At 39.4% G+C, this 27,063-nt stretch overlaps 1 protein-coding gene across 1 annotated transcript in view; it reads right to left on the bottom strand.

Moving 5' to 3' along the window:
* LOC119740887 (ryanodine receptor 2-like) overlaps window positions 1–27,063 on the bottom strand; it is a 136,085-nt gene that overhangs the window by 62,085 nt on the left and 46,937 nt on the right. The window contains 8 exon segments of the mRNA XM_038216354.1: window positions 807–871; window positions 2,647–2,771; window positions 3,786–3,907; window positions 6,768–6,812; window positions 17,494–17,613; window positions 19,624–19,727; window positions 22,457–22,515; window positions 23,218–23,292. Of these exon segments, the coding sequence (XP_038072282.1) occupies window positions 807–871; window positions 2,647–2,771; window positions 3,786–3,907; window positions 6,768–6,812; window positions 17,494–17,613; window positions 19,624–19,727; window positions 22,457–22,515; window positions 23,218–23,292 (715 nt within the window).

Here is a 27,063-nt window from a genome sequence, read left to right as displayed (position 1 = left end):
TTTTTTGCCTCTGAAGTAGGGTCGGTCGGACGGAAAAACTAAATTCTGAAGCAGAAAAAAATTACAGTTGCAACCGTATAGACGGCTGAATTAAATGATGCCAAGTGCGTATTGTCACTAGTTTTTTGTTTTTTTACAATGAGTTTATCATGAGTTGATCACTGAATAAAATAATACAACCATATTTGGCAAGATGTAGTTGACTTTCATTATATCTGCACCAAGCAGCTCACTAACGTTTTGGCTCTGGTGGCAGACATGACATACCAGTAAAGGTACAGGTATACTATGGACACCTCATACAATGAGAGGATGTTATACTATGGACACCTTATACGATGATAAGCAACATCCTCTCATTTTGTGGGATTCGACTGGTTGCTATTCACACAACTTCGCAAAATAAAATCTGGTATTCATTTTCAATAGCTTTATCAAGTCACACAGAGTCTGATTGCCTGAATTTTGTATTCATTATATTTGTTCATGTATTTTTTTTTTGTTAAGGAGGTTCCAGACAGAGTCGACAGTAATAAAAAAGGGGTTGTTTGTTTCTTGGGTCAGGAGCCCAAAATAGAATCGGTCGGAAATGAGAACCAAAGAAAGAAAAAGGGACACCCATAGCTAGCTACAAAACAAATGGCTACTTTTTTTTTATCAAAAAGATTGTGAGGGGTCTAGCAAATGTGTTTTTATTTTTAAAGCAAATAATTCAGCTTTAAAAAGTAATGTTCTCTTTGATGTGTTTGTAAAAAAATATCGTGAAAAATTCCAGGGCTATTTAGGAAATCTGGAAAGGCATGTACCTCTTCATGGAACAAGTCTTGTCTGTTCTTGAGAGCCTTCAACTTCTTCTGCTTCTCCTCGTGTTCTGCATGAAATAGTTTGCAAGTTTACAGAGCATGAAATTAGGGGCATTACACAAGAAAAATACCACGTTTGCACATGTTTTAACATAAAAAACAACTATTAGATTACTAAGAAGATGCTAATAATATTGTATTTTTATAAAGTGCTCATATATCCATCAGTTTTGTGTTCAGGGCACTACATCATTATTAGCCCCCATCATTGGGCCCATAAAACATTTATAGCCCATCTCGGCGATTGAGCGTATAGAGCTCAATGCTGCCATTTCGATGCAAAGCCATTTCTGCCCTAATTATGTTTCGCTCCACTCCTGGGTGGGGAGAAGCAATTGGTGGCAAAGTGCCTCGCCCAAGGACACACGCACTATGACCCCAGGCTGGACTCGAACCCACAAGCTGCACAATTACCCACAAGATCGTGAGTTAGATGCTCCACAGACCAGAGACCTGGGCCCAATTTCATGGCTCTGCTAACCACCGAATTCCGTGCTTACGATCACCATTTTGTGCTAACCACACTAGCAGGAAAATTCTGTGCTAAGGCCCAAAAAAAAAAGTCTCCGGTTTCTGGTATGCGCGCGCGTCGCCGTAGCCATGCGCGTCGGCAAAATGAAAAAAATTTTTTTTCAATACAATATGATGTTTCAAAACCGCCAAACTCACTGGTTTGACTGGAATTCTGCTGCTGCACAATTTTAACGTGTTTTTAGAAGGGGTTATGATCGAGAATAAGATTTATGTGGCCTCTCTGGACTCCCATACATTTGCACTAAGTTTAGTCGGGCACCATTTGCAGTCATCAGCCGACATTTGAAGCCAAAAAAAAAAAAAAAAAAAAAACCAGGTAAAAAAAAAAAAAAAGCCGCGTCGCCACACCACTTTTGGGGCAAGCTCCATACCAGAAACCGGAGACTTTTTTTTTTGGCCAAACCCTGTGAGCACAGAATCCTTAGTTACGGGATGAACGCATGCGCAGAAGCAAAAATTCCTTGTTAACCCGTGAAATACGCTTACCGTAAGCACAGCATTAAGCAGGGTTTTTTGCTAATGATAAGCAGGGCCATGAAAATGGGCAGTGACCTCATAACACACATGTAGCATGAAGACAGGCAACAGCATCATGCTTCTGATATCTTATTGGTTGCTATGCATCTTGTTTGGCCGCCTCCCTAGTTTCATTGGCCTACTTCTCCTGCACACTCATGCATCACATTTTAAGCAGCACCCTATTGGGATGTGCGTAGATAATAATGCGTATATGTATAAAGCGCACGTATCCACCATTATTGGTGTTCAAGGCGCTACATCATTATTACCCCGCACACTGGGCCAATGAAACATCCCAAAGACAATCTCAGCTCCCTGGGGAGTATACAGCTCAATGCTGCCATTTCGGCGTAAAGCAGATAAATCTACCACAATAACCATCTCTGCCCTCACAGGTACCCATTTACTCCTGGGCGGAGAGAAGCAAGTAGTGACAAAGTGCCTTGCCCAAGGGCACACGTACCATTGCCCAAACTGGACTCAAACCCACGACCTGCAGAGTTACCCATAGACCACGAATTCAATGCTCCAGACCACGAGGCCACAGCACTCCACATAGATATATAAATTTGGATGACCCCTACATCTAGGTCATTCTGACAATCTACCGGTACCTACGGCCCAACATTTTGAGTCTGTATTCAAACTAGATGCTCCAGACCATGGTGTCGCGACACTCCTAGAACATAAACTTGTGCTTGCAAATGTTTCATTCTCCAGCATATCTTACCACTCTCTTCGGCAGGGAGTGCAAAGTATCCCACCAGGTCCCGCAAGGTGTCGGTGACTGACTCCAGGGAGAAATTCTCCCACTCTCTCCGCTCATCATCATCAGTCCGTAATGACTCCAAGGCACTGCAGAGGGGCAAAATGTGAATTGGTTCCATATGTGATGCGATCAAGCTACATGAGTTGTTTGTCGACCCTGGTCATTTTTTTTTATTAAAGATTTGAAAAAAAAACACAATCTCAGCATTACTGCTGTGAAAACCACATGCTGATACCATCTTTAGTTCAAAAATTATGGAAGTCGGAACACCAAGAAATGTGATGAAGTGATGTGATGAAGTGGCCTTATTTTGGCCTGTATCTCCAAATAAAAATTCCTGACAAACGACTCATTTACAGCTTGATCACTTCACATATGTGAAACCTCTCACAAGAGGGTCGTAATTATTTTTTTTTGGGGGGGGGCTCGATATTGAACTGAACAAAGCAGTTGACTGGAATGTGCTTTCTATTTCAACGTCAGATTTACAAAACGTTCCCTTTGCATGATATATGCAATATATATGGGGTTTTTTTTCTCCACTTCATTCCTCATGAACAAGAAATGTTACTGTACACTTTCATAATGTCATCTGGGTCACAATAAACTGATAAACACAAACAAAATAGATCCTTCTTACTTCAATGGGAAAAATACAAAGTGCCAGGAATTCTCTTTGGATTTGGATCCCATGGCAAAAAGCCAAAAACTACAGCCATTAACAGACACTTTAGGGCCATATCTTCCATGCGCCCATATTCTGGTATATTCCTCTAAAATCACACTATGGGTTTTAACATTGGTAACAAACTCCATATGGCACACAATTGCACATCCAACCAACTTGTCAACCTACGTGTAAGGCTATCGTGAGGGGGTGCTGGAGTGGTTGGGGAGGGGGTGGAGAGGGGTGCTGGAGGGGATGCTGGAGTGGTTGGGGAGGGGGTGGGGAGGGGGTGGGGAGGGATGCTGGAGGGGATGCTGGAGTGGTTGGGGAGGGGTGGGGAGGGGTGCTGAAGGGGGTGCTGGAGTGCTTGGGGAGGGGGTTGAGCAGGGGATGGTGGAGGGGGCAGTGGAGGGGTGGGGTGGCAGTAACTGACCTGATAAACTGGTGGAAGAGAGACGTGCTCTTGCGTATGATGACAGCAGAGCGTGATTCTTCGTCCCGGGCGCGGACCACCGAGAACCCATCATCCATGTGACCATCGGGATGCATGACAACCTGTTCAATGAAACATTCCATTATCAACATCAGTGTCATGTCCAAATAACAAGCAAAAAAAAAACTCTGCCAAAAATTTTCTTTACTCAGCACCAATGTGTGTTAGCAGAGTAAACTTGAGTAATTTTTTTCATACTCATACTTGTACACAGAGTTGTGTTTTACTATACGCCTGAGGACAACCTATTGTGTTTCCCTTTGTCCCTGTACTTTAACACTTTCCCATAGACTAAGCACGTAAACGTACGATTGAGGACAGTTTCAAACAAAAGCACCGTCGTTCGAGGACTGAAAGGATCTTTTGTTATCCTTTTGTGGGTCTGTTCTCGAGCGTAATACAAGACAGAAACACGTAGGCATGAGAATGTACTTGTACTCGTTCTTGCAAGAAAAAATAATCCTGTACTTGTACTCATGACGAAGTACTCATGCTTGTACACGTACTCATGGAAATGTACTCGACTACATCATTGCAAGACAGCATGCACTCTTTCAGTCCTGTACTCCAGACATCCCAGGACACCCTCACACACCTTCAGATCCCCCACTTGGGATACGTCGTCTTGGCAAATGTGTCCAGAGAATGTGGAATGTAGAGGACAACTTTACACAAGGTACCGGTATATGCTGAATTTTACTGAAGTAAACCAAATGATGTTATCACAGTGTGAAAACAACTGGGCAATATCCGGGAATTCTACTGCTCTCCATGTCAACTGACTGCTGAGTTCTCTGTTTTGTCCCTGTTTCAAACACAGTCCATCATAACAACGGAGGGAAAAAAAATTATTGCATGATGTGTACGTGCCTTTTTGAAGGACCCACATCACGATGGCTAATGGTAGGATTATTACCGAGAACCCTCCAATCACGAGTCAACTCTTCCTGTACGCGTAATCCAATCAGCAACATCAGGAAAACTTAAAAGCTTAAGTACATCCCCTAGAGGTCTCGTTAGCTTCGTGACCTTGTTTTCGACATCTCAAAACGCGAATCCAAGTCACAAATCCGAGGCGTTCTGGCAAAATGAGACAGAACTTGGCAGAGGGCAAAACGAGGGTGTGCAATTACATGTAGGGAAGAGAATAAAGTACTCCTCAGAACACTGTTTGTTGTACTTCAATGGAGCATTCCGTTGACAAGTTATGGCAGCTTAAAGTTTGCACTTTATTATGTCTAAAGGTAAAATACTGAGAAAAAGGCCTTCAAGTTTCAAGTTTTGTAGTCGTGCAAATGAAAGATGGCAATCAGTTTTCCATAACACTACTATTCCACGACTTTTATACTGTTTCTTTAAAATATATGTAGTAAACATATCAAAGGTTATAAATATCAATAAATCTGAAAATAACAAAAATCACCTCCCTTTGTTCGTTTGTTTTGTATTTTTTTTTTTCATTTTTCTCCACTATGGCCTGTGCCCAGTTCCATCTCAGTTTGCCAGAACACCTTATAAATGAAAGGAGTCCTGTGGGCCACTCATGACTTTAAAGATCGGATTCAACCTGAAACAGATGTCAACTATCATTACAAAAAAAATCCCTGAGAAGTATGGTTCGTCATGTTCGGAATTTCAGGGGAAAAACCCTGAGGGACACATGACAGTGGAAAATAAATAAAGGAAAGGCTTAGCTAGTTTATGTGCTTAACAACAAATAAGCTGACAACCAGTCAAATTCCATTGAAGTCACATGGCATATTGGCTGGTAACCCATCTTTTCTAAGCAAAATGTTTCCACACTTACAAGAAAGCTTAGCCCCAGACTAAATCAAATTTCAAAATGCAAATTAAGAGTTATTTCCAAAATGTACCCATTTTGAAAAAAAAGTTAGAAAGTTGCTCAGTTATGAAAACGTATTGAGCATACACAGTATACCAACAAAAAACTGCTTCAAAACAACATTTTTCACATTATTATTTCCTTATTTGACTTTGGGTATTAAACCAGGAGAGGGTGGGATTCCAAAATGTGACGAATTGGCATTTATCGCGTTTTGGAAAAAGAACTCCTGAAATCACATTTGCAGAAGTAATTTAATTAATAATGCAACTGATAGCTCCATTTCCATTTACGCCAACATTTTCCACTTTCAGAAATGAATGCATGTAATACATCCTAGTTTCAAGAGAATTATATTCCTTATTCGGAACTTAACACCCCCAGCACACAAGAATGTTCAGTCCCTTTTAATAACAAGTATAAACCTACAGGCTTATCACATTAAAAAAAACACACACATGTACCGGTACGTGGCCTTATCAGAGTCTCTTAGCATCAAGAAAAACTCCCAGTAGACTCGGCAAACGGGGAAACAGCCCTCTCTGGCATGCGGGTAATACACCGACGCTTCCGTCCGGCACGATCAATTTACGTGACGAGACAAACCCTTTTTGCGCTTATCAAGTGGACGGCATGTAATTACCGCCAAAAAAAAGGGCCTTGCATTAGAAAGAGAAAGAGAGGGAACGAATGTTCCGGCAAATCTCAATCACTGTTTGTATTAGGGGCACTTCACGGAATTATAAAAACCTCAATTAAAAATAATCCACAAAATCTAAATGCCAAAAATGAAACATGTATATCGTTTTGAAGCTTATTATCTGTAATATTTATTTTTAAGTTTATTTTTAACAATGTTTAACAGCTCAGTTCTGTGGTTTTAAATGAAAAATAAATTAACGAGTACACAAAAAATCGATTTGTTTGAGTACGCCCGACACGAGGGTGTTTCGAGCCGATTTCTACTATGGCAAAAAAAGTTGGATGAATAGTTTCTTTTTCAAAACATGTACATCTGACATCGTGGAACTACCCATACAAAAAAAATATGTGAATCGTCAGAAATGAGTGAGACTTACCTTTCTATCCACCGGTCGACCCCCTCCGACAGATTTGTCCTCCACCTGTAAGGAATCAAAGATACATCCATTTAATAAGCTATTAAAATTTCTGCAATTCACTTGCTCAAAATGATGAAACTAATTTGTAATGCACCTAGAGAACCTTCAAAGTTTGCAAGTCGTGTTGTTTTTATTTAATCATATATTCCTTCAAATTTTGATTTAATTTGTGCTCCTAAACAATGTGCCCTTTTTGTAGCAAATGAAGGTTTCAACAGCACCAATATTTAAACCTCCATCAATAAACTTTGGTGTTCATTTTTTCCCATGAAGAAATTGGTGGCATATGAAAGATTAAGATCTGTACTTCCACTTCGCTATGGGGTAGTGTGGCTTTAGTGATTAGGGGTTTGAATGTAGCTGCTGACCATATATTGTGTCCTTGGGCAAGCCACTTCACCTTCATTCGCCTTTCTCCAACAGAGTTATAAAATGGATATCATCATTAGCTGGGGAGTACATATAACCTGCGATGGACTGGCATCCCCTCCGGGCAGTAACGTAGTTAGGATTTTTTTTATTGGGGAGCACGGGGGGGGGGGGGGGGGGGGGGGGGGGGGATATCAGAATATCATGGGGGGCACATATCGCAACCGTCCTATTGCAGTTTTTCCCAATTGGGCCCCATAATGCCTTGCTATATCCAATGACATAAGAAGTTGTAAACAGTAAGCCTTTGGCTAACTGAAAAAAATACAACTTACAAAAAAACATTTTTGGTTGCCAGGAAGGAAAAGGGGCATTATCAGTATTTGGTGGGGGAAAAATAATTTTGATTTAATTGGAGCTCCTAAACGATGTGCCCTTTTTTTGTTTCCATAACGCAACTGCCTCGGGGAGGGGGGGGGGGGGCCTCAATCCTCCAATTTCATCCGGCCTCAGTTGGAGCATGGTTGGAGCCTATTAACCATGAACCTCCATATGCCTTTAATATTTTTGGAACTTGCTAATAGAAATGAAATAAAGTTAATTACATATTAATACTAGTCTGCTCTGATGAACAATTTAAATTTGTGATTGAACGTGCCCTAATGTTTTGAGCCACATTTAAAAAAAAAATGAAAGTGAGGCTTGGAATGCATAAATAGTCTGGCACCATCCCATTCAATTTTTGACAATTTATAAAATACATTCAGGGAACACAATCAAAAATGGCTTCCTCGCAAATAAGGTCTATTATCTCCAGAGGCCAATTCTATTATGCCCTCAATCCTGCAAAAACCTCCAGTGTTTCGATTTTCAAAGGCCCTCAATCCTTTGAAATCCTCCATACGCAAATAAAAGAGGATTTTGGAGGAATTTGGGAAGGATAGGGTTAAGAACATGCACCTAAAATTTGCCATGCAATATTCCTGCTTACAAGTACCATGAAATTGAACCCTGCGTCTACAACATCAGCTTTTGTTTACATTTACAAAAAATAAACAATCTCTGTCCCAATAACGATCGATCCCACTGCCTGGGTTTTCCTCGAGTGTCTTCACTCACGCTAGCCAGGCCCCTTACGGTTTCCTCCCGCCATTTAATTATGTGCGAAGCACCCGGGCAATGTTTGCACATGTATGTGTATTAAGAAGTCTAAAGGGCATATTGCAGATATGAGGTTGTGTGGAGTCTCAGCAGGCAAGACGTTAGCAAATAGGTTAAGAACGTCAAGTTGCAAGTGAAAGCAAGCCTTCAGGAAGAAAATCACTTGAGATGTAAAACGTTTGTGAAGAATCAAAATTACAAAGATTTGCAAAATGCCTGTAAGCATTAGGCAAAATGCTCTTGGCAGATCACTAAACAGACAACTGCAAAAAAGAAAAACAAGCCACCGATGAATTACTTTAGGGGAACATTCAAGGTAAACAATTACGGCAGCAATTTAACTGATGATAATGAAGAAGTCTGATATAATCCAATTCAGTTTGGGGGTAGTGTGTAGCAACTTAAAACAAATCTGAAAGACACGGTGAGAAATGCCTGCACACTTAGCGTAATTGGGAAAGGCCACAATCACGCCGGGACACGTTGACAGGATAGATGTTGGAATTACCGGTAGCAAGCATCCTGTAAATCTCCATCTGTTTAGGGGAAGGTAAAGCCCAAACACATGACCTCATCCGCAGCAAATCCTACGTGCCAGAGCTAAACAAATTCCCCCAAGGGAGTTTCAGAAACATTAATGTCAATTACGAGATAATTGGCACTTACTAGCGGTAGCCTCCAAATTCTTTTTTTTTTTAATCCAAGCTTGTGGGGAGTGGCTTGACAGAATTGAAGAGAAAATTGAATCTTGCACGGACTGTTCTTCTTTCATGATGGCATTTATGCACGCACGGCTTCAGAAAACTCGTTATGATATTCGGTCGCTCCTGTTCCGAGAAGTCCTGATAAATTGTCTCAAGTTACGGCGTGATGGAGTGGTGTGGGTCGGTACGCTTGACTGATAACTGCCTATTGAACACATTGAGTCACAGCATGTTTCCGGTTGTGAGATTTTATTGATTGAAAACTGCCACATTTTACCTCCACGAAAATTACTTTTGATTTCTGCATGGTGCCTAGAGGAGATCAAGTCTGAGTCAGGGTCGGTCAAAACGGCTGCGAGTCAGCCAAATTTTGTTTTAGATTGGAAAGGTGAAATGCGTGATTTTAACGCCTCAGAACATACATTGATACAGTGGCGGGGGTGTACATGTATAAAATCATTTTTATGCCTGTGTGGACAACCTGTTTTACTGTGAGTGGATTCTCCGTGACTTAATTCCCTTTTTATCTGCTTATGGTCTTGAAGGTCTTGAAGGGGGACCTACAGTTGCAGTTAGGTTTTATATAGCTACATGTAACATGCAGCTAGGAGTCCGGTTGGCGTAGCGGCACTTTCCTCGCCTTCCACCGCTGTGACCCGGGTTCGAATCCTGCCTAGGCCAACAAGTGGATTGGGTTTTCAGTCCCCACCTGATTCCGTGGGTTTCTCCCAGAATATTCTTCTGGGGTTTTCCTCCCACCTCTAAAACTGTAATTTCTTCTCATTGTCTCCTCTCTACAGGTTTCTTCAGGCTTGCGAGCTAAGTTGCCTAGAGCGCTTTTGAGGAATCCTTGGTTTCATCACCAGAAATAAATAATAATAATGTAAAGTGCAAGATTTCTGGATGGTCCGCCATCTGCAAACAGAACATTTACATTAAGCCCTAAAATTGAACTGTACTGCTCAAAGAATTGTTGAGAGTGAATGTATACTTTACATATTTACTGAAGGTCCAAAAGTACATTTAAGTCAAGGTTTTTGAGAATAACCAGACCGTGGCTTTCATGTAAAAAAAGGCCATGTGTGTCATCCAGGTTTGGTTTCACAGTGTGTCATGCATGTAATACTGGTATGTGCTACTCGACTAGTACATACATGTACAAGTGAAAAGTTTGCAGTGCCACAATGGTTTTGATCAAGGCACTGTAACAAAATCCCTATCCCATTTGTTGGAACCATGCCAGCTTTCAGCGTTTGGTTGACGAAAAACCTTGCATTAAGTTTGAATCACTAAAAAGCAAGGTAATGTTAAAAGTGAACATGGGCCCCTCCTCCCCCCAAAAAATCATTATAACACGATAAAAAAAAAATTCAAAAAAAAAGTTCCAAAACATGGAATAAACATAGTCTATGGAATACCCCCTGCACAGCAAGGGTCTATGGCATGCGAGCAGATTCAGCGAAATGCAAAACAAGACTGCTTCTTGACCTCAAGATTCTGACCACTCAGCGAGCGCTTCTATCGGGTCTTCCGGAACCCATTGTTGTATTACAAAAACACGGCAGCCAAATTGACCAATGAACAGCTTAGTCCATATTTCTGATCGAAATGATGTCACAATTTCTAAAGTTGACTCCAATTGGCTGGCGTGCGGGGTTCCATAAAATTTGCATTGCTGACATTATATCAGGCGTTGGTTACGGAGAGGGCTCCATTGGACAACGGGGGATACTCAGACTAGAACAGGCATGCAACTGGGAATTTAGAAAAAACGAGAAAATTCCAAACCACGCAAGACTTTGTACAGTGTTTGTTCAATTTGTAATAGCATTCATGAAAAGCAAACAAACGAGGAAATCAGCAGATCTGAGGAAAAGTTGCATGCCTGCTAGAATAGACACTGGTCTCGTAAAATAGAAATAAGCTGTAGATTTTCATCTGATATTCAATCCTGATGACAATTTTTTAATCCTGTAACTAATTCCCTGCCCACCCCCAACCCCCCCCCCCCCCAAAAGATCAATATCAAATTGTAAACTTTTCATCCAAAGACACTTTTTTATAACAGAAATACAGGTACGACCGCGGAGGGAAAATGCATACTGAAGCACTTGAAATGCAAGCGAGCGCATAAAGAGATGAAAAATAAATAAAGCCAGTTGTGCCTGAAGCGACTAAACCGTCTCGAAGGATCCGTCCAAGGTTTGACAAATACAATAAGATAAACGACACGGCGGGGAAGGGGCGGATAAACTGTTTTCACATCTTGGGCGATAATTCATGTGTAAAATAAATAGCTTCTTTAGAATTGAGGATAACATTTGATTGATATGAAGTTGTCAGAACGGGACGGTAAACAGGAGTGTCTTGGGAGCAATTTACAACATGTGTTTTTCACTACATTTTCCGCTTCACTTCACTGTTGATTTCAAGTACTCAGAAACATGGTCTGGCCTGCTCCGTGGTAAAACTACATGTATTTAATTCCAATATAACTACATGTAATTTCAATTCTAATGAGCCATAAAAGCTCTAATGAGGTATCACTTATACCCAAATGAGTCAAATGTTTTGGCCAAAAAAAAATAAATACTTGTGCTTCCGATTACACGGCATTCGAAAATAGGGTAGGTAGGTAGGGAATTTTGGGGTTTTTTTGCCTTTTTTTTGTGTACGATCCTATGGAGGTGTCTGCGAGGGTAAAAGGTAAAAGGTGATGGGTTTAGGTAGGGAAACCGGAAGCAGAAATATATAATTTTTTTTGGCCTAATTTCTATAAGTTTCATTATTCAATAAGCACAAAGCAGTGGTGGGATGGGAAGAAAATGAAAAATCCATGAAATACTGAATCGGAAGGGGCTTGGGGGTTAGGGCCCCGAAAGTATAGTAAGGTAGGGTCTACGGCTTCGTTGGTATTTGCCTGAAGACACCCCTTAAAACACTCGTTTCTTGTGTTGTAAACCTTTATAGGTCAAAATTTCCAACGCTGGTCGGCCGATCAGAGTTGGAAAAAAACTGGCTTTTTTCAAATACTGCCCCCCATGTTAGTTAGTCCGCATTTTGTTTGCAATCGATTACACACCTATGAATGGGTACAAGCCAGCTAGACTGGTTCCCTGACCTTACAATTCCCCAAATACATATAAATTGCTCCATTTCATCTTAAGTGGGGTCAGGAAACCAGACTACAGGATTGTGATTGTTTTTCTGGGGTTTTCCAGCATCTACGAGCACAAAACTTCAAACAAGTCAGTGTAACAAATATTTATCAAATCTATCCATTTCTGAAAATTACAGCAAAAGCAAATGTTGTACAAAATTGTCCCTTTAAATGTAGCAGCATTGATATACATTGTACAGGGTGAGTCAGAAAGATGGGTACCGGGTAAAAAAAGGATTTTTTTTCTCGTCAACTTAAAGACAAGTATAAAGCAATTTAAAGAAAGAAACACAAACTACAAGGATTTAGCAATCACCTTATTTTTGTTTCATCAATTTTGCTTTTGTGGTTGGGTAGCTCCCAAAAATTCTTGAAAATCAATTTTGTTCACGGATCACTCAGGCTGAATAAGGCTAAAATATCATATTGTTTAATCAACATGTTTCTGAGTATTGCAGAGCTGATAGATTACAAACATTTGACATGACTACAGGTTTCTGAAACCATTTCCATCTCATTTTGTTATTCCTTTCACATGACTGAGAATGATTAGGGATTCCATTCATGTGCGTATGTCATTCACACCTAGCCCGTAGTAAAACCAACACAAACTTCATATTGGTATTCCGTGGACATGTTTGTTTTCCCCTATTTTTTTCGACACACGGTAATGTGACTTTCAGAAATTTTGTCGTATCGTCTTGCCCATTTCCCCAGATGACAGCTAATTATTAGGGGTTTCAAATGATGTACTATTTTCAACCCTTGTCTTCAAAAAATGTTTTTAATATTTTTTTTTCAAATCGGGTACCCATCCTTCCGACTCAGCCTGTACGTGTACATGTATTGTGTTTTTTGTTACATTCAAATCTTAATAAATTCAATCTTGTAAGTCTTAATAAAATCAATAAATGAACCTACCAATTAATAAGTTAATAATTAATAGGTTATAAGTATGCCCTCTTAATTAAAGAAAAGCTACTTTAATGCACAGTTCCAATCTGTATTTCATCATTCAAAAACTGTTTTTCGAAGTCCAAATTTCCCATATCCGTTATATCCATTTCATTATGATGAAGCCTACATGTATGATGAAACCTTTAGACATGTACTATGTACAGTGAACATGTACATGTATGGCAGATGAAAATCTTGCCAGTAGTGTGTATATATCCCTCGTCTCGGTGTGAAATTTGCAGTTGCCCTTGGCAACCTGAAATCCATCCGGGCAACTCGATGAGCCTACACCGGTTGACTGTAGGGCAACTTCATTACATACAAATGTGTGTTGAAAATATCAGTATCAGATCCGTCAGATCAGTCTGCATACATGTGGTAAATTTTGTCTTACTTAAAAAAGCTATAAATAGTATCCCACCATTCCATATCATCTCCCTACTATGACTAACACAAATTATGCGAACAAAGTCATTTACGTGTATGTGCTTTTCAGTCTAAAAAAATAAATAAATAAACAGTTTGAAAAACAATTCAACATGAAGTTATTTTCTTTTCAAAATGACGATGATAGTTTCAGCTTAATATGCAGACTTTCTGCAGTCAATGCAGGGCAACCAATGGCACATAACTTTGTGCAGAAAGTCCTATGTAAGATACTACAAAGCACTCAGAGAGCGCAAACCTCCGCCAAGACTAAACAATTCCCCTTCATATTGTCAGTACACCAAACAGAAATACTTGGATAAATGGTGCAGAATCCTTAAAAAAAAAATCCTGGATCCAGACCCAGATCCGGATCACTTCCAAAATCTAATCGATTTGTACTTGTACCAAGGACCACCTGTAAAAAGAATTTCATGCAAATCCGTCCATAACTTTTTGAGTTACCTTGTTAACAGACAAACCAACCAACCAACCAAACCAAACAAACCAACAAACGCCGATGAAAACAGAACCTCCCTGGCGGAGGTAATAAGTGCCTGTTATCTGCCTTGATCAAGCCAGCCCAATCCTCTAAAGATCTAGGCACTGCAAAGAACTAGAAACATGACATTTACAAACTTTTTGAACAGGTTCCCGAGGGCCAGCTGAGTGTCCTCTTTGTACGTATCTCACTAACTGACTGACTGACTTGTGACTAAGGGGGTTTTCGAAACCTTTGCTTCGTCTTCGTCTTCGGCTTTGCCTCTGACTTCTGATGGAAATATTCCACCTTTTGGCTTCATATCAACTGATTGAATGTTCCTGAAGCATAACAGGCACCAAAATGTAGCTGGAGCTAGTTCCTGAAGTTGGGGGGGGTCTAAAATCTCAGTAAGTCGTAGACGAAGCCAAAGCCAGTCCTTTCGAAAACGCTCTGACACTGGTTTGGGACCAGTTTCGCTAGGCTTTCCGAATTGTTGGGGTTTTTTTTATTTATCTGTGAGGATTTCCTGATGTTTACCCTTTCTGGTGCCACCAGCTCCCAAAATTTTTACAAACGCTCACTTTGTTCCAACTGACATGTTGTTCATTTGTATTAAGCCTTCTTCTCTTTTAACAGTCACAGACAGTCAAAAAATTCCATCCACTTTGCCTGTTATGCCTTTCACACAGGCCAGTCACAAACAGTCATATCATATTTCAAGCAAGCACTCTGACTAGTCAAATTCAGTCAACAGACAAAAGCAAAATACTGGTGGCATCGCTGTCTTATTAATCACCTACATGTACAGTACAGGTTTACCAAGTTACATAAACAGTCACAGCATGTCAATCTTGCTTTGTGTACGCTGGGAGCACTTAACTGTTGAAAACAGTCACTCGATTGATTTTGACTGAAAGGACAACTTGGCACAGACTGTATGCTTGCATTGGAGGGTTTATTTACAAATACAACTGCAGAATATATTATTTAGAAATCTTGGGTTAAAGGCCGAGGGATTGGTTTTTCCATTACCAAACTCCAAAAAAAAAATCAATTTTCTTGACACAAATTTAGAATGATTCTCCATGAGCAATCCTCAAAGGTAGGTCAGATGAACAATGCACTATTGGTCCAGAATGTGAACCGCTTGAAACTGGTGCCCATTATCACCTATCCTAATCCCATGCCATTACGGTCGCTGTCACCCCAGCAGGACAGCTGGAAAAATCTGTGCTCCCACACAAACGTGGAAAAATATGCAGAAATTGTAAACGACTCTCCGTAAAGGAATACTGAAGCGAGGTCACTTGCGAACATCATTATCTGCGCAAGGCCACTCGCCATCCGTTCTCTCTTTTTTTTTCTCTTTAGATTTGCCATCCTGTCAACACAGACTTGAGAAAGTTAGGCTACTAAGGATTGGTAAAGATACGGTGGCCAATGATGATGATGAGTCAATCCCGTCAAAATGTCAAACTAGGAGCTGATATGGAATCCGCGTGTGGTCGTGCCGTCTTACCCAGCATGAGGCAAGCAAAGCCCGGGCCAAGTGATAAATGTCAAATGGAATAACCACACGTCGGCCATATTTGGTGACATGTTTCTTACTGATTATATAGTCAAGGCAGGGATGAGATTGGGGCAAAATGAGAAATCCACGAGATAATCAGAGATATTCGGCAAGAGGATTTGGGGGTCACCGAGGGCCCCCAGATTAACATGGGGTCTACAGGGTGAATCAGAATGATCTGGACCCAAGTTCACCATTTTTTTTTTTTGTGGCAAATAGAGTATATTGAGACAAAAACTGAGTGTATCATACATGTATGAATGGTTATTACCTTGTCTTCCACAGGAATTTTGAATTTTTCAAATTAGTGGCTGTGGTGAGGAGTTATGCCACTTTCATTGAAGTGGCTCATTTTCCAGTCTGCACACGGAATTGGTTTTGCCTTTTTTACATGTGTCAATAGCTTCAAGTGAGTCAGTCACCATGACTAGGTTTTTATTTGTTATTACACTGCTTCACATCAGTACGTGATTTCCATCAATTTGTTGAACCATGGAACCGTGGTCAGAGGGTTTTTTTGAAGGTGTTCTTTGCTAGCGATTGTCTTCAAAATGGTACAATGGATATACATGAAACTTTCACCAATTAAGTCCATAATACCAGCCTATAACATATCTCATTTGCACTGGTTTTGATAATTGCTACATATTTTTAAAAATTGTCTTCAATTTCGGGTCAAGATCATTCTGGCTCACCCTGTACGGTATAACTTTGTATGAATTTGCCTTAAAGCAGCCCTTAAAATGCCAATTTCTTTGTTCTTTATAATTTTTTTATAGGAGAAAACACCTTTACTGTAAAACCTCACGAATTCCGGAAAAATGTCCGAATCAACAATAATTCAGGCGATTCACAATGCAGTGCACCACCAAGAGTTTGCCATGGAGAGTCAACTTTTCAACTTTATGGTCGATAAAACATGGCCCATTTGAATGAGTGTCAGTAGACAATTTGAGCTAATTTGATATAGATTTGGGCATAGCGTTCTGCCGCCTTACCAAAAATCACCATATTGATAAAAAAGAAAAGAAAAGGCCAAACATATACTCGAATGATACGCTTATGGAACTACTGACCGGAAAACGAACAATTTCAAATGTCCCGCTCTGCGAATTTGTCGGCCATCTCCCACAATGCACTGGGAAAAATGAACTCTCTGTGGCAAACTCTTGGTGGCACACTGCATTGTGAATCGCCCAAATTGTGAGATTACATTCCAGGCTTAAACATACGGTTTTCTTGAAAATGGATGTTACAAGACTTGTTTCTTGAAACATTTTTAGTTGATTATTTGACTGAAAAGGAAATTTTACGATTAATAATTATTAATGACACAGGCATTTGCTTTTCTTTAACAAAACCTAAAGTTTTGATTTGTCTTACAAAGCACGTTTTCTTGAATGCTTTCCAGGGGAGAGTCTGCAGAATATTTAATTAAAATCTCTATCATTTTGTTTTAATATTTAATACTGTTCATTCTATTCTTAACATTACTTTTCGTTATTCCTTAAAGTATAAGAACTTAGACAAATATACAGCATAAAATATTTTTTTCTTGTGAATCACAAACAATGCATGAGCAACTTATGACGTCATTTTCACAGAGCAGGTCTTATATCCCAACACGAGTAAACTCAACAGACTGACCATGGAAGATATATTTTTTAAACTTAATATTTCCCATATTTCTCAGCGATCTACAATAAACTACAAACAGAATGTGTACACCACTAGAAAGCTCTTTCTGAGCTTTCTTTAATGTCAACAGTTTTCCCATTACTTTAATTTGGGAGGGGGGGGGGTTTGGTTGCATTTTCAGGGGTGGAAAGTTGCAAAAGAGAAAAGAATCTTACCAGATAGGATAACCACAGTCCTGTATCTCTGTGCTGGATTATCACCGTAGAGTCGCCATATTTGATCTCTGCAGTTCCCATGCCTTGTTCGTGCTTGTTGTTGCTATGTCCAGTATCCTCCTATTTGAAATTTAAAAAAAGTATGAAATTTCTTTTCATTTTGTTAATGTATTTATTCTTTTTACTACTCAGCAGTATTGAAGTCGAGTGTATCACAACACCGGTCACAATCCCTAATGCGTCCAGACTGGGGCCGTGAGTGCAGAAAAACATGCCAAACAAAATCTGGCTTTACTCACCCTTTAGCCAACAAAATTCTCTAAAAGTTTCATGAGGCAAAAGACAAGGTCCTCAGTATTTCACCAGCCAAGTTTGAGGTTTCAATTCAATTTTTAAAGGAGACTTTTCATCAACAATTTGTGCCTGAGAGTGAATGGCCGCTTTTTCTTAACTTGAGCTCTATTTCAGCGTTGTTTTTACCATATACTACCAAGATCTTGTATTGGAATATCTTAAAACTATTTCAATTATAAGAAATCTGTCTCTGAAAAAGTGTTAACTTTTGTTTTGGACCATCCTGTATAGAAAAGCTGGCATTTCAAATGCAAGCCCTGTTTTGCAAACAATGTATCCAAAGGTGAAACTGCGGTCAAACAGACATTTTCCTTTCGCTAATCACATCTGTCTAACCAAAACAGATGTCTCCAGTCAAAATTTGTACTATGGTTGCAATCTAAGTAAATCTGATGCGCTTACAAGTGACAGCTCAAATTTGATTATAATATTTGTTTTATTTTGTCTGCGCAGTTTTGTGTCATGTTTCACCCTCTGGTGAATAGAAAAAAAGTTGCCAATTTTTTTTGTTCAAAATGGGCTATTGATATTAATTTTGCAGTGAGAGATAAGGACTCAAACGTTTTCAGATTTTCTTTTGGCCACACATGAATTAAGTTGGAACACAGTGAAATCTCGATAAGTCAAACTCTGATAACTCAAAACAACTGTTAAGTCAAACAACAAATCCAATCCCTTCAGTAGTAAAACAATGATATAAAACCCTGCTTAACTCAAAACTCTGCTTAAGTCAAATTTTGAACTTGTTCCCTTGAGGCTTGACTTATCGAAGTTTTACTGTATTTTGAAGCTCTGGCAGGAGCTTCTTCATGTCACTTGGTGGTTGGTTGCTCGGTCGATCCCCAGAAAATTGACAAAAATTAGCCCCCCCTAGTTTCTAAAATATAACTACATGTACCCAATTTTGATTTCAAAAAAAGCAAACAAAATAAATTAAATACTTAAAAAAAATTGTTTGATCAGAAATATGTTTATGAAAAGTTTGTGAATGGAGGCCAAATATGTGCAGTAATGTTATAGTCACGTGGTATTAAAATCACTATAAATCTAGGCGTAAATCTTAAGTATCGTGTTCCATATGTGCCATTGGCGTCACACTTTTAAGCTCTGGCAGGGATCATTTTGATAGATTTCATGCAAGATGGCCACAGCTTACATGTATAGTGCACTCGTACTTGTATGGTGTTCCATGTGTGCCATCGGCTTCGCACTTTTGAGCGGCGCATTTTTAAGCTCTGGCCAAGATCACTTTGATAGACTTCATGCAAGACTTTCATCCAAGACGGCCAGAGCTTATTGTACACTCGCACTTAATTTGTGAATAACATTGTTTTTTTTATTTACGTAGCTCCCAACGCATTTTTGTTGGTGTGCTACCCATGCGTTTGTGTGGTACCGGTATGTAATCAATGACGGGTGGACTGTAGGCCAAAATATTATACAGTAACAATTGTAATTATTTAAGCCAATGCTCCCTTTGTCCAGAGTCAATTTTCTGGGATTGAGCAGTGAAAAGAACTTTTGAATGGTTATGACAGTAGTCCAACTTTAATGCCAAAAGTCTGCTACATGTATTTACTTGGATGGAAATGGCCATTAACACAAGCAAAGGCTCCAATTTGTGGAATCATTAATGAGACAAATAAGAAACTGGCTAGCAAGCAAACTATCTTCTTCTTTTTCAAAGGGAAAGATGCTCCACAAGCTCTGTAATGCCTCTGACAAACGAGCCAATTTGTTTGCCGAAGCACACCCGGGCCATTCATCTTGGCTAACCTTTGATTGTTGAAGACAGAACACGGTGGAGGGCAGGTCTGCCGTTCTCCGTGGCACTATGCACACATCGTTGTCTCCTTCGCTCGACACTGATAGATATTTCCCTACAAAATAACAAAGATCAAACGTGAGCCAGAAACAACAAATTCACATTTTTTTTTCAGGCATTTTTTCCCCTCGGACAAAGCAGCATAACATTTTAAAACAAAGTCGCACCTTAAGTAAACGTCATAGCAAAGCGCATTTGACGTCACGAATGTCATGACATCATCAATTTGGAGTTGGAATGTCTTCCCTTGTTTTGCAAATTTGCAGTGCAAATATTTGCAGCGAACCAGCGATGCCACAAAATTGCATTCGAGTATGAACTGGGCTAACACATCAAAAGAATATAAATAAATACACAGAAATACATTGAAATAAACACATTTTAGAATGGACCATTTGTAATTTGTGAAATTTTTTTGTTTGAAGCAACAAAAATGCTCAAAATCTTAAAACGGGTGCTCAACAACTAACCTGATGAAGTTTTAGCTCTGTGAATGCTGTATATTTCGAGAAAACAGAACAAAGATATACACAATATTCTGGATCTCAATTTCGAATCAAAAGTTGCCGAGTCATACTTTGAATTGCGCCCTCTCGTGACACAATCCCAAAATCAGCATTCGGAACATGAGGTCGATTCGGCTCGCTTGAACCCATTCACGGATTCGCCCAATCACAAACCAACCACAAATCGCATGGGGGCGGTATTCACAGTAATTTCCAAAAATGTGTCACTTGACACATCTTTGGAAATGACCTTCTTGAACTGTTTTCTTCAAAATGATGGCATGCCATGAGGAATAATTTCAGGGGGAGTTTAGTATCATTACTATCTTTGAACCAAGTAAGCTTTTTCACAATAATTTGGTTCGTTACTTTTTGGATAGCTGCAAATGGTCCACTCTGCCTTTAAGGTTCAATATTTCCTCTTTTAGGCCCAAAAAAATAATAAGTCGGTCTCTGGTCAGCGCGCGCGTCGATTTTAATCATGCGCGTCAATTTTTTTTACCAAAGAGCACCAATGTACATGAGGACACCAAAAAAGCAAAATAGTACCCACCTTGTCTGTACAATCCAAGCTTGAAGAAAAAAAAAAAAGCAAAAAAAAAAAAAAAAAAAAAGCCGCGTGGCCGCGTCAATTCCGGAACTTTGGTCTGACCAGAGACCGAATATTTTTTTTTTGGCCTTATCATTGTGTCTATAATGCTAACGCTTTTCCAATATGCACATGTACCGGTACCACATGCACTTACACAACACAAATACAACCTTTCCAAGTGCAATGCAAAATTGATTACCGATTTAACTCAATTTTTTTTTGCTTTTCAAAATTTCCACTGATGGCAGTAAATGTTGTGATGCTGCACAAGACACAAGTAATTATGAAAATAGAACCAAGGATGAACGAACCAAGCTCTGTGCCGACAATAATGAAGCACGTGGGGATAATAACACAGAGCCTTGACATTTACTAATCGGGTAGATAGCTTACGCAAAAGCCAAATACACACGCTTCTTTAAGAGAAATTTGAGAAAGGTTTTTTTCTTATTCTTTTTTGTTCTTGTTGCACTTCTGGTTATGTATAGGCCTACAGGCAGGACATTATACAATTTGAAGACATTTCTTGAGATGCTGAACTTCTGTAACAATGAAGTGTATTAGGTATTTACATTCTCGTTCATCAACTGCAAATTCTATATTGAGCATTTTATATTCAGGCATCAGTTTTCTCTCAAAATTCTTTCTACATCTTAAAAGTGCTGTTTCTTATGGAAGTCTAATGCAGTACTTAGCGTATCCAGCTTTTATGCCGGGGATGGGGGGGGGGGGCAAAATTAAGACTTTACTGTATAAACGTCTGAACCTTCATTTAAAAAACCACACGCAAAAATGCTCCGGGGGGGGGGGGGGGAATGGATACGCCACTGGTCAACAGCAAGTCAAAAAATATTTGTTAAGATTCCCAAGTTATTTTAAGCTATATGTTATAAACTTGAACTATAAGTTTGGTTTTATGTAAATAAAAGAATATTTACAAATGTACATTTTATACATCCATATAAAGCAGGGTGGAAAAACAATCTATGGCCAAAAAAAATACATCAAGTTTAAATTCTAGAATAAGATTGTCAGGGTAAGAATCAGTGCCCTATTTCATTATCTAGCTCTCTTGGAGTCTCTGCAAACAGAACTTCATCCATTAATATGGAGAGCATAACAAGCACAGTAAAGAGCACCATTACGCGTACATTACTTCGGAGGCAGATTTTTACTACGGGAATAAATGGGTGCTTAACCAGTTTTAAGCACTCTGTTTAAGAGTTGTTGGAGTCTAAATTCTGATGGACGAGGGTAATTATCGGCATCCAGACTCCCAGACTCCAACTGGTCTTAAACTTAGTGTTTCAAACCGGCCAAGCATATCTATTCCCATTCAATCATAAATACCTTTTCTGTCAAAAAAATCAAAAGGTTTCGGTCCAAAAGTCAAAACAAGTCAAAATTTTTTAATTTTCTTGTTATTCACAATCACTGTTGGAGGACGACTGCATTAAGGAGTGAATAAGAATTATAAAATCATCACTGTCAGATGCAACAGGGACAGCAAAAAAAGTGGACCCCAAATTTTTAGAATAACTCACCAAGCAAAATTATTCTGCAAAAGTTAGTGCAAATATTTTTGCAACAGCTCGCACAGTTCTGCTAATCACGATGCAGACACAAGAAATGTGGCCTGAAGCAGTTCACTCTAATGACTGTTTTCTCAATTTGTTTAATACTTACCTGATGTGACATGTCTAATTCGGCAGTCCTGGCCCCAGGATACATAGCTGCCATTCCATCTGGATCATGACAAAAAAATGTCAGGAAAAGTTTGTCAGATTTGGCTCTCCATATGCAAATATATGGTGCTTGTGATTACTTAAAGAGTTCATTATCACGAAAGATGACTTGGAATGAAATTTTCCCTAATTTTTTGATTTCTTAATTTTTTCATACAACCACGAAACTAGATTTCTTGTTCTCTTCTAAATGTCATTATTTCACAAAATGTTCCTTTGGACAGTCAAAATCCAATTATTTCTGAAAAACTCCAGCATGGCCACCCATTAAATTAGAACATTCCAAGATGACCATAGAAAAAATTCCCAAGATTTCTCAAAACTTCAGGTTGCTGTATCAAAATAACAGCAACGATCCAATTCACTTTTGCGTAGTCAATATGCAAACAATCCAAAGGGGTCTGGTGAACCTTTCCCAAGGCCTTGCCCAAATTCCCAAGATCTTGGGAAGAAAACCCAAGGAGTGGCCACGCTGGCAAACTCATGAAGCCGAGATAAATGCTGCACTGAATTCTTCCAATTCATCTTGGTTTGGTTAATGGTTTTACACCACAGTTTTCAATATTTTTGAGGAATTCTGCTCCCCTGAATACTGTCACTAATCAATTTTATTTGTCAAAAATATTTACAAAAGGAGATCATTACCTTAATAAACAGTTTTTGTATTTAAGTTTTAGGGTATTTTAATGATATTTTAATTACTTTTTGGCGAGCAGTTCCATCCGCCACAGGGATCTTGCAAATGAGGACACAGCACCTGTCTCGTAGGATACCTCACTAGAAGAAGAAAAAAAAAGCAAACATTCAACAACTGAATATAGCTACACGACTAAGGTCAAGAATCAAACGTAGGGCTGTGTACCGAATATTCAAATATTCGATCATCAACCGAATATCCAAGTAGAATGTTTCAATTCAAACATTTGAACAAATGTCAACGGTTTCGAGATGGTGATGGAAACGCATGAATGAGACTTATAGTCTTATTGCTTGCCAAATGCCACACTTTTGTTGAAAGCCATTATCACGCACCATTTGAGAGATCTTCCATGAGGGATATTAACTCAAATTTCTTCTTTAAAATCGGTCAAATATCATCCACCACTACTTCTTCTTTTAAGTTTTTACGAAATACCTCACTAGGATGTTGGTAAATGACAGTCTAAAGCATCCTGTAAAATTATGGCACCTGGTGTGAAGTCATTTTCAAGAAAATGGTATTTTTGTATACATTTCCAACGGTCGTCCGACCACCGTTGGAAAGATCTTACTATTTTTCAACTACTGCTCCAAATTTACGATTTTTTTTTTTCAGTCTTAATTTTGTTTGCTATCGGTTACATGTTCATGAACGGGTGCAGGCCAGCTAGACTGGTTCCCTTACCTTACAATTTTCCGGCATCTATAAATTGATTCATTTCATCTTTAGTGGAGTCAGGGAACCAGACTACTTGAATATTTTTGTTTTTCTTGGTTTTTCCAGCATTTTTGTACACAAAACTTCAAACATGGCAGTATAAAATATTTTTTTGGATCTATTATACTAACCCTCAAACAGTTCATTTCTGAAAATTACAGCAAAAGCCAATGATGTACATTCCCTTTAACTTGATAAGTGCATTTCGAAATTGAATATTTGGATATTTGACCAAGTCCAAATTGGAATAACCAAACACTAAATTTTGCGAAAATGCACAACCCTAGTCAAATGAATAATTCATCATCACCGGGGTAACAGACCACCACAGCCTGCCCAGGTGAACTTATTGGCCAGGTCATCAGCCACTGAGAACGGACCATGCCTCAACATCCCACTAAGAGAGTCAGAGAATAGCTGGTGCATCTGTTGTCATAATGACCTCACATCCAGGGTCAAAGAATTGGAATATTTAAACTCAAACTACCGGTAGCTTGAAACATGGCATAAACAATTGAAAAGGACCATTGTGTATGCTGCCACCAATTGTCTCAAAAATCTCCCATTGTCATTGTCAATGGCAACTAGTAAAACTTCCCAAGTTTTAACCCTACTCTAGCAGCCCCAACCGCCCTGCCATTACTCCCTGTACCACCCGAAACCACCCAAAACTGCCCGAACATGCTATGGTTTTATCATTCATTGATCAGTGAATGAACACAATGTAATACAATGTAATACAATGTAGTACAGGCATTAATGGGTTATAAAGTGCATTGCCTGGTGTCCTCGCGTACATGTATCATGACAGGTCTCCAGCATAAACAGCAATCATGCAAGTACAGAACACATGTCATTTGCCTCACTGGCACTTAAAATACCAGCGTCTGTATAGAAAGTACTTTCACACTATTTAATTAGTTAATGTAAGCAAACAATCAATTGCGTGTTAATAATTAATCCTACAATGTATGCGTAATATGTTGACCCATTAGTCACTGTACTGTCCCAAACGGCCCTTCCTACCGGTATTACTCCCTCTTGTGCCTGAGCATGCTTTGGTTTTATTAGTCTGGACATTGATGGCCCTTTTTCAAAGCTCGGCTTCTTTCCGATTTCGCTTTATCACTTTTAGCTTTTAATGTTCGATCTGATCAAATTTTTAAGTAAATCACTTGCTTCGTAATATCATACAGTTATGATAATACAGTTTGATGTTTCTGTAAGATAACATTGACTAATGTTGATCTGGAATCTTCAAAATTAGGCACCCAAATAGCACTGTTAGCAGGCGGAGCCGAATGAAGACCGAGTTTTGGAAAATCTCAGTAACGGTCGTCAAATTCAAAATTGTACATGACGCAGCAAAAAAGTTCGCCCATACGATCCGAGTATATTTGATGCACAAAATCGTCGTTGAATTTCAAGTTTTCTAAATGAAAGCAATGAATATTAATTATCAACTCATTTAAAAAAAATTAGCAGTTAATTTAACCTATATTATACTCGGAAATACCCGGGCGCTATCCGATTGTCGACGAAACGAATTCGGCAAACTTCAGAAATTTTTAGTCACGTGACGTAAATTGTAATACAATGTATTACCGGAGACTACCGGACCTAAGATTCATCAGGACAGTCAGAATCTTTTGGTCTGGGAACCAGACTATGGTTTTATTGAATCATCAAGGAATAAATAGAATGCAATACGAAGAAGTACCCTGCAATTACAAATGACTAACACTGTATTGCAAGAATTGTTTCACATTTTATCAATGGTCAGTTTCTGTTAATCAAATTCACATGTACTTAAAACAATGAGGCTTTTATACAGCATTCTGTCAGTTACAGCAGCATAGCTACGGCAGGGCGTGGAGGGCGCATGCCCCCCCCCCCCCCCCCCCTGACCCTGACCCAACAAAGTTTCATTCCCCCACCCCCACCCCCTCCACACACACACACGCTTACACACTACAGGCATAGAAGTGGGGTACTTCCTTTGTTCTCGTGTACTAAAAAGTTGCAATGTCGCACACTAATTTCAAAATGCTCTTATTTTAACCAGAATTAATTTCCTGGGCTGAAATTCGGACTTAATATCCCTTTTCTAAAACTCTTCCATTTGCGACGGATCAACCCACCTTGGAAAATCCTAGTTATTGAGTAAAATCCATATATCTACATGTATTTCGTGAAAAACTTGTGGGGTACCAAAACGGTACCCCGCAAGTCGGTGGGCATTGCTTGTGGGGTACCTCCCATTGTTCCAGTACCCCATAAGGCAGTGATTATACGTTCACTCTCCTAGGTGGAGAGGGGCAAGTGGGGGGTGAAGTGGATTGCCCAAGGACACAACATACATGTACATGTAGCAAGCAACTAGATTTGAACCCCTGACCCTGCGATCATGAGTCACAAACCCTATTACCACTAGGCCACACTCCCCTTTACTACATGAATAATTTACCCTAAAAAAATAATCATGATCTCTAATGACGTGAGAAAATGTTGCCCCCTGAATCACACAGACACCTGAGGCCAATGTCATAGAACTGCTAGAGAAACCTTGCTCAGAAAATTCATGCACTACACTGAGGGCTCAATTTCACGGCTCTGCTAACCACATAATTACGCACTTATGCTCACCATTCTGTGCTAACTTCTGTACTCAGCTAGTATTGCCTGTGATTACCACATTGCTGCGCTCAGCAACTGAACAAAATGCCAGCCCTCCCCCCCCCCCCATTGTTTTGGCTCCAACACATCTGATCCCATCTTATTTGTATGATTATGTCGCAATGCTTCACAAGACTGACAACTAGACTGTAAACTTAGACAGATGTTCACCCAACTGTTCTATTTCGCATTGGAATAATTGCTTTTGGGGTTTTGCATTTTACCAACGTTACTTTAGAAGCAGTGTAAGTTCAGATCTGTCGAGGAGTTTAAGAGAGAAAAAAGAATTACAAGCTTCGTTTTGGACAAAACCCTGGTTGAGTATGTGGTTAGTTGATTAAAGATGTCTGCACTAGTAATCAAGAGATCTGGGTTCATATAAATGACATTTATAGGCAACATCCGACTGTCAAAATTCTGCTAGAATCTACACTCCAAAAACTTGGTTTGACATT

The sequence above is a fragment of the Patiria miniata genome, unplaced genomic scaffold (genome assembly GCF_015706575.1).
Source record: "Patiria miniata isolate m_02_andy unplaced genomic scaffold, ASM1570657v1 HiC_scaffold_5, whole genome shotgun sequence".
NCBI classification, from domain to species: domain Eukaryota; kingdom Metazoa; phylum Echinodermata; class Asteroidea; order Valvatida; family Asterinidae; genus Patiria; species Patiria miniata.
This window is presented reverse-complemented; position numbering and strand designations above follow the sequence as displayed.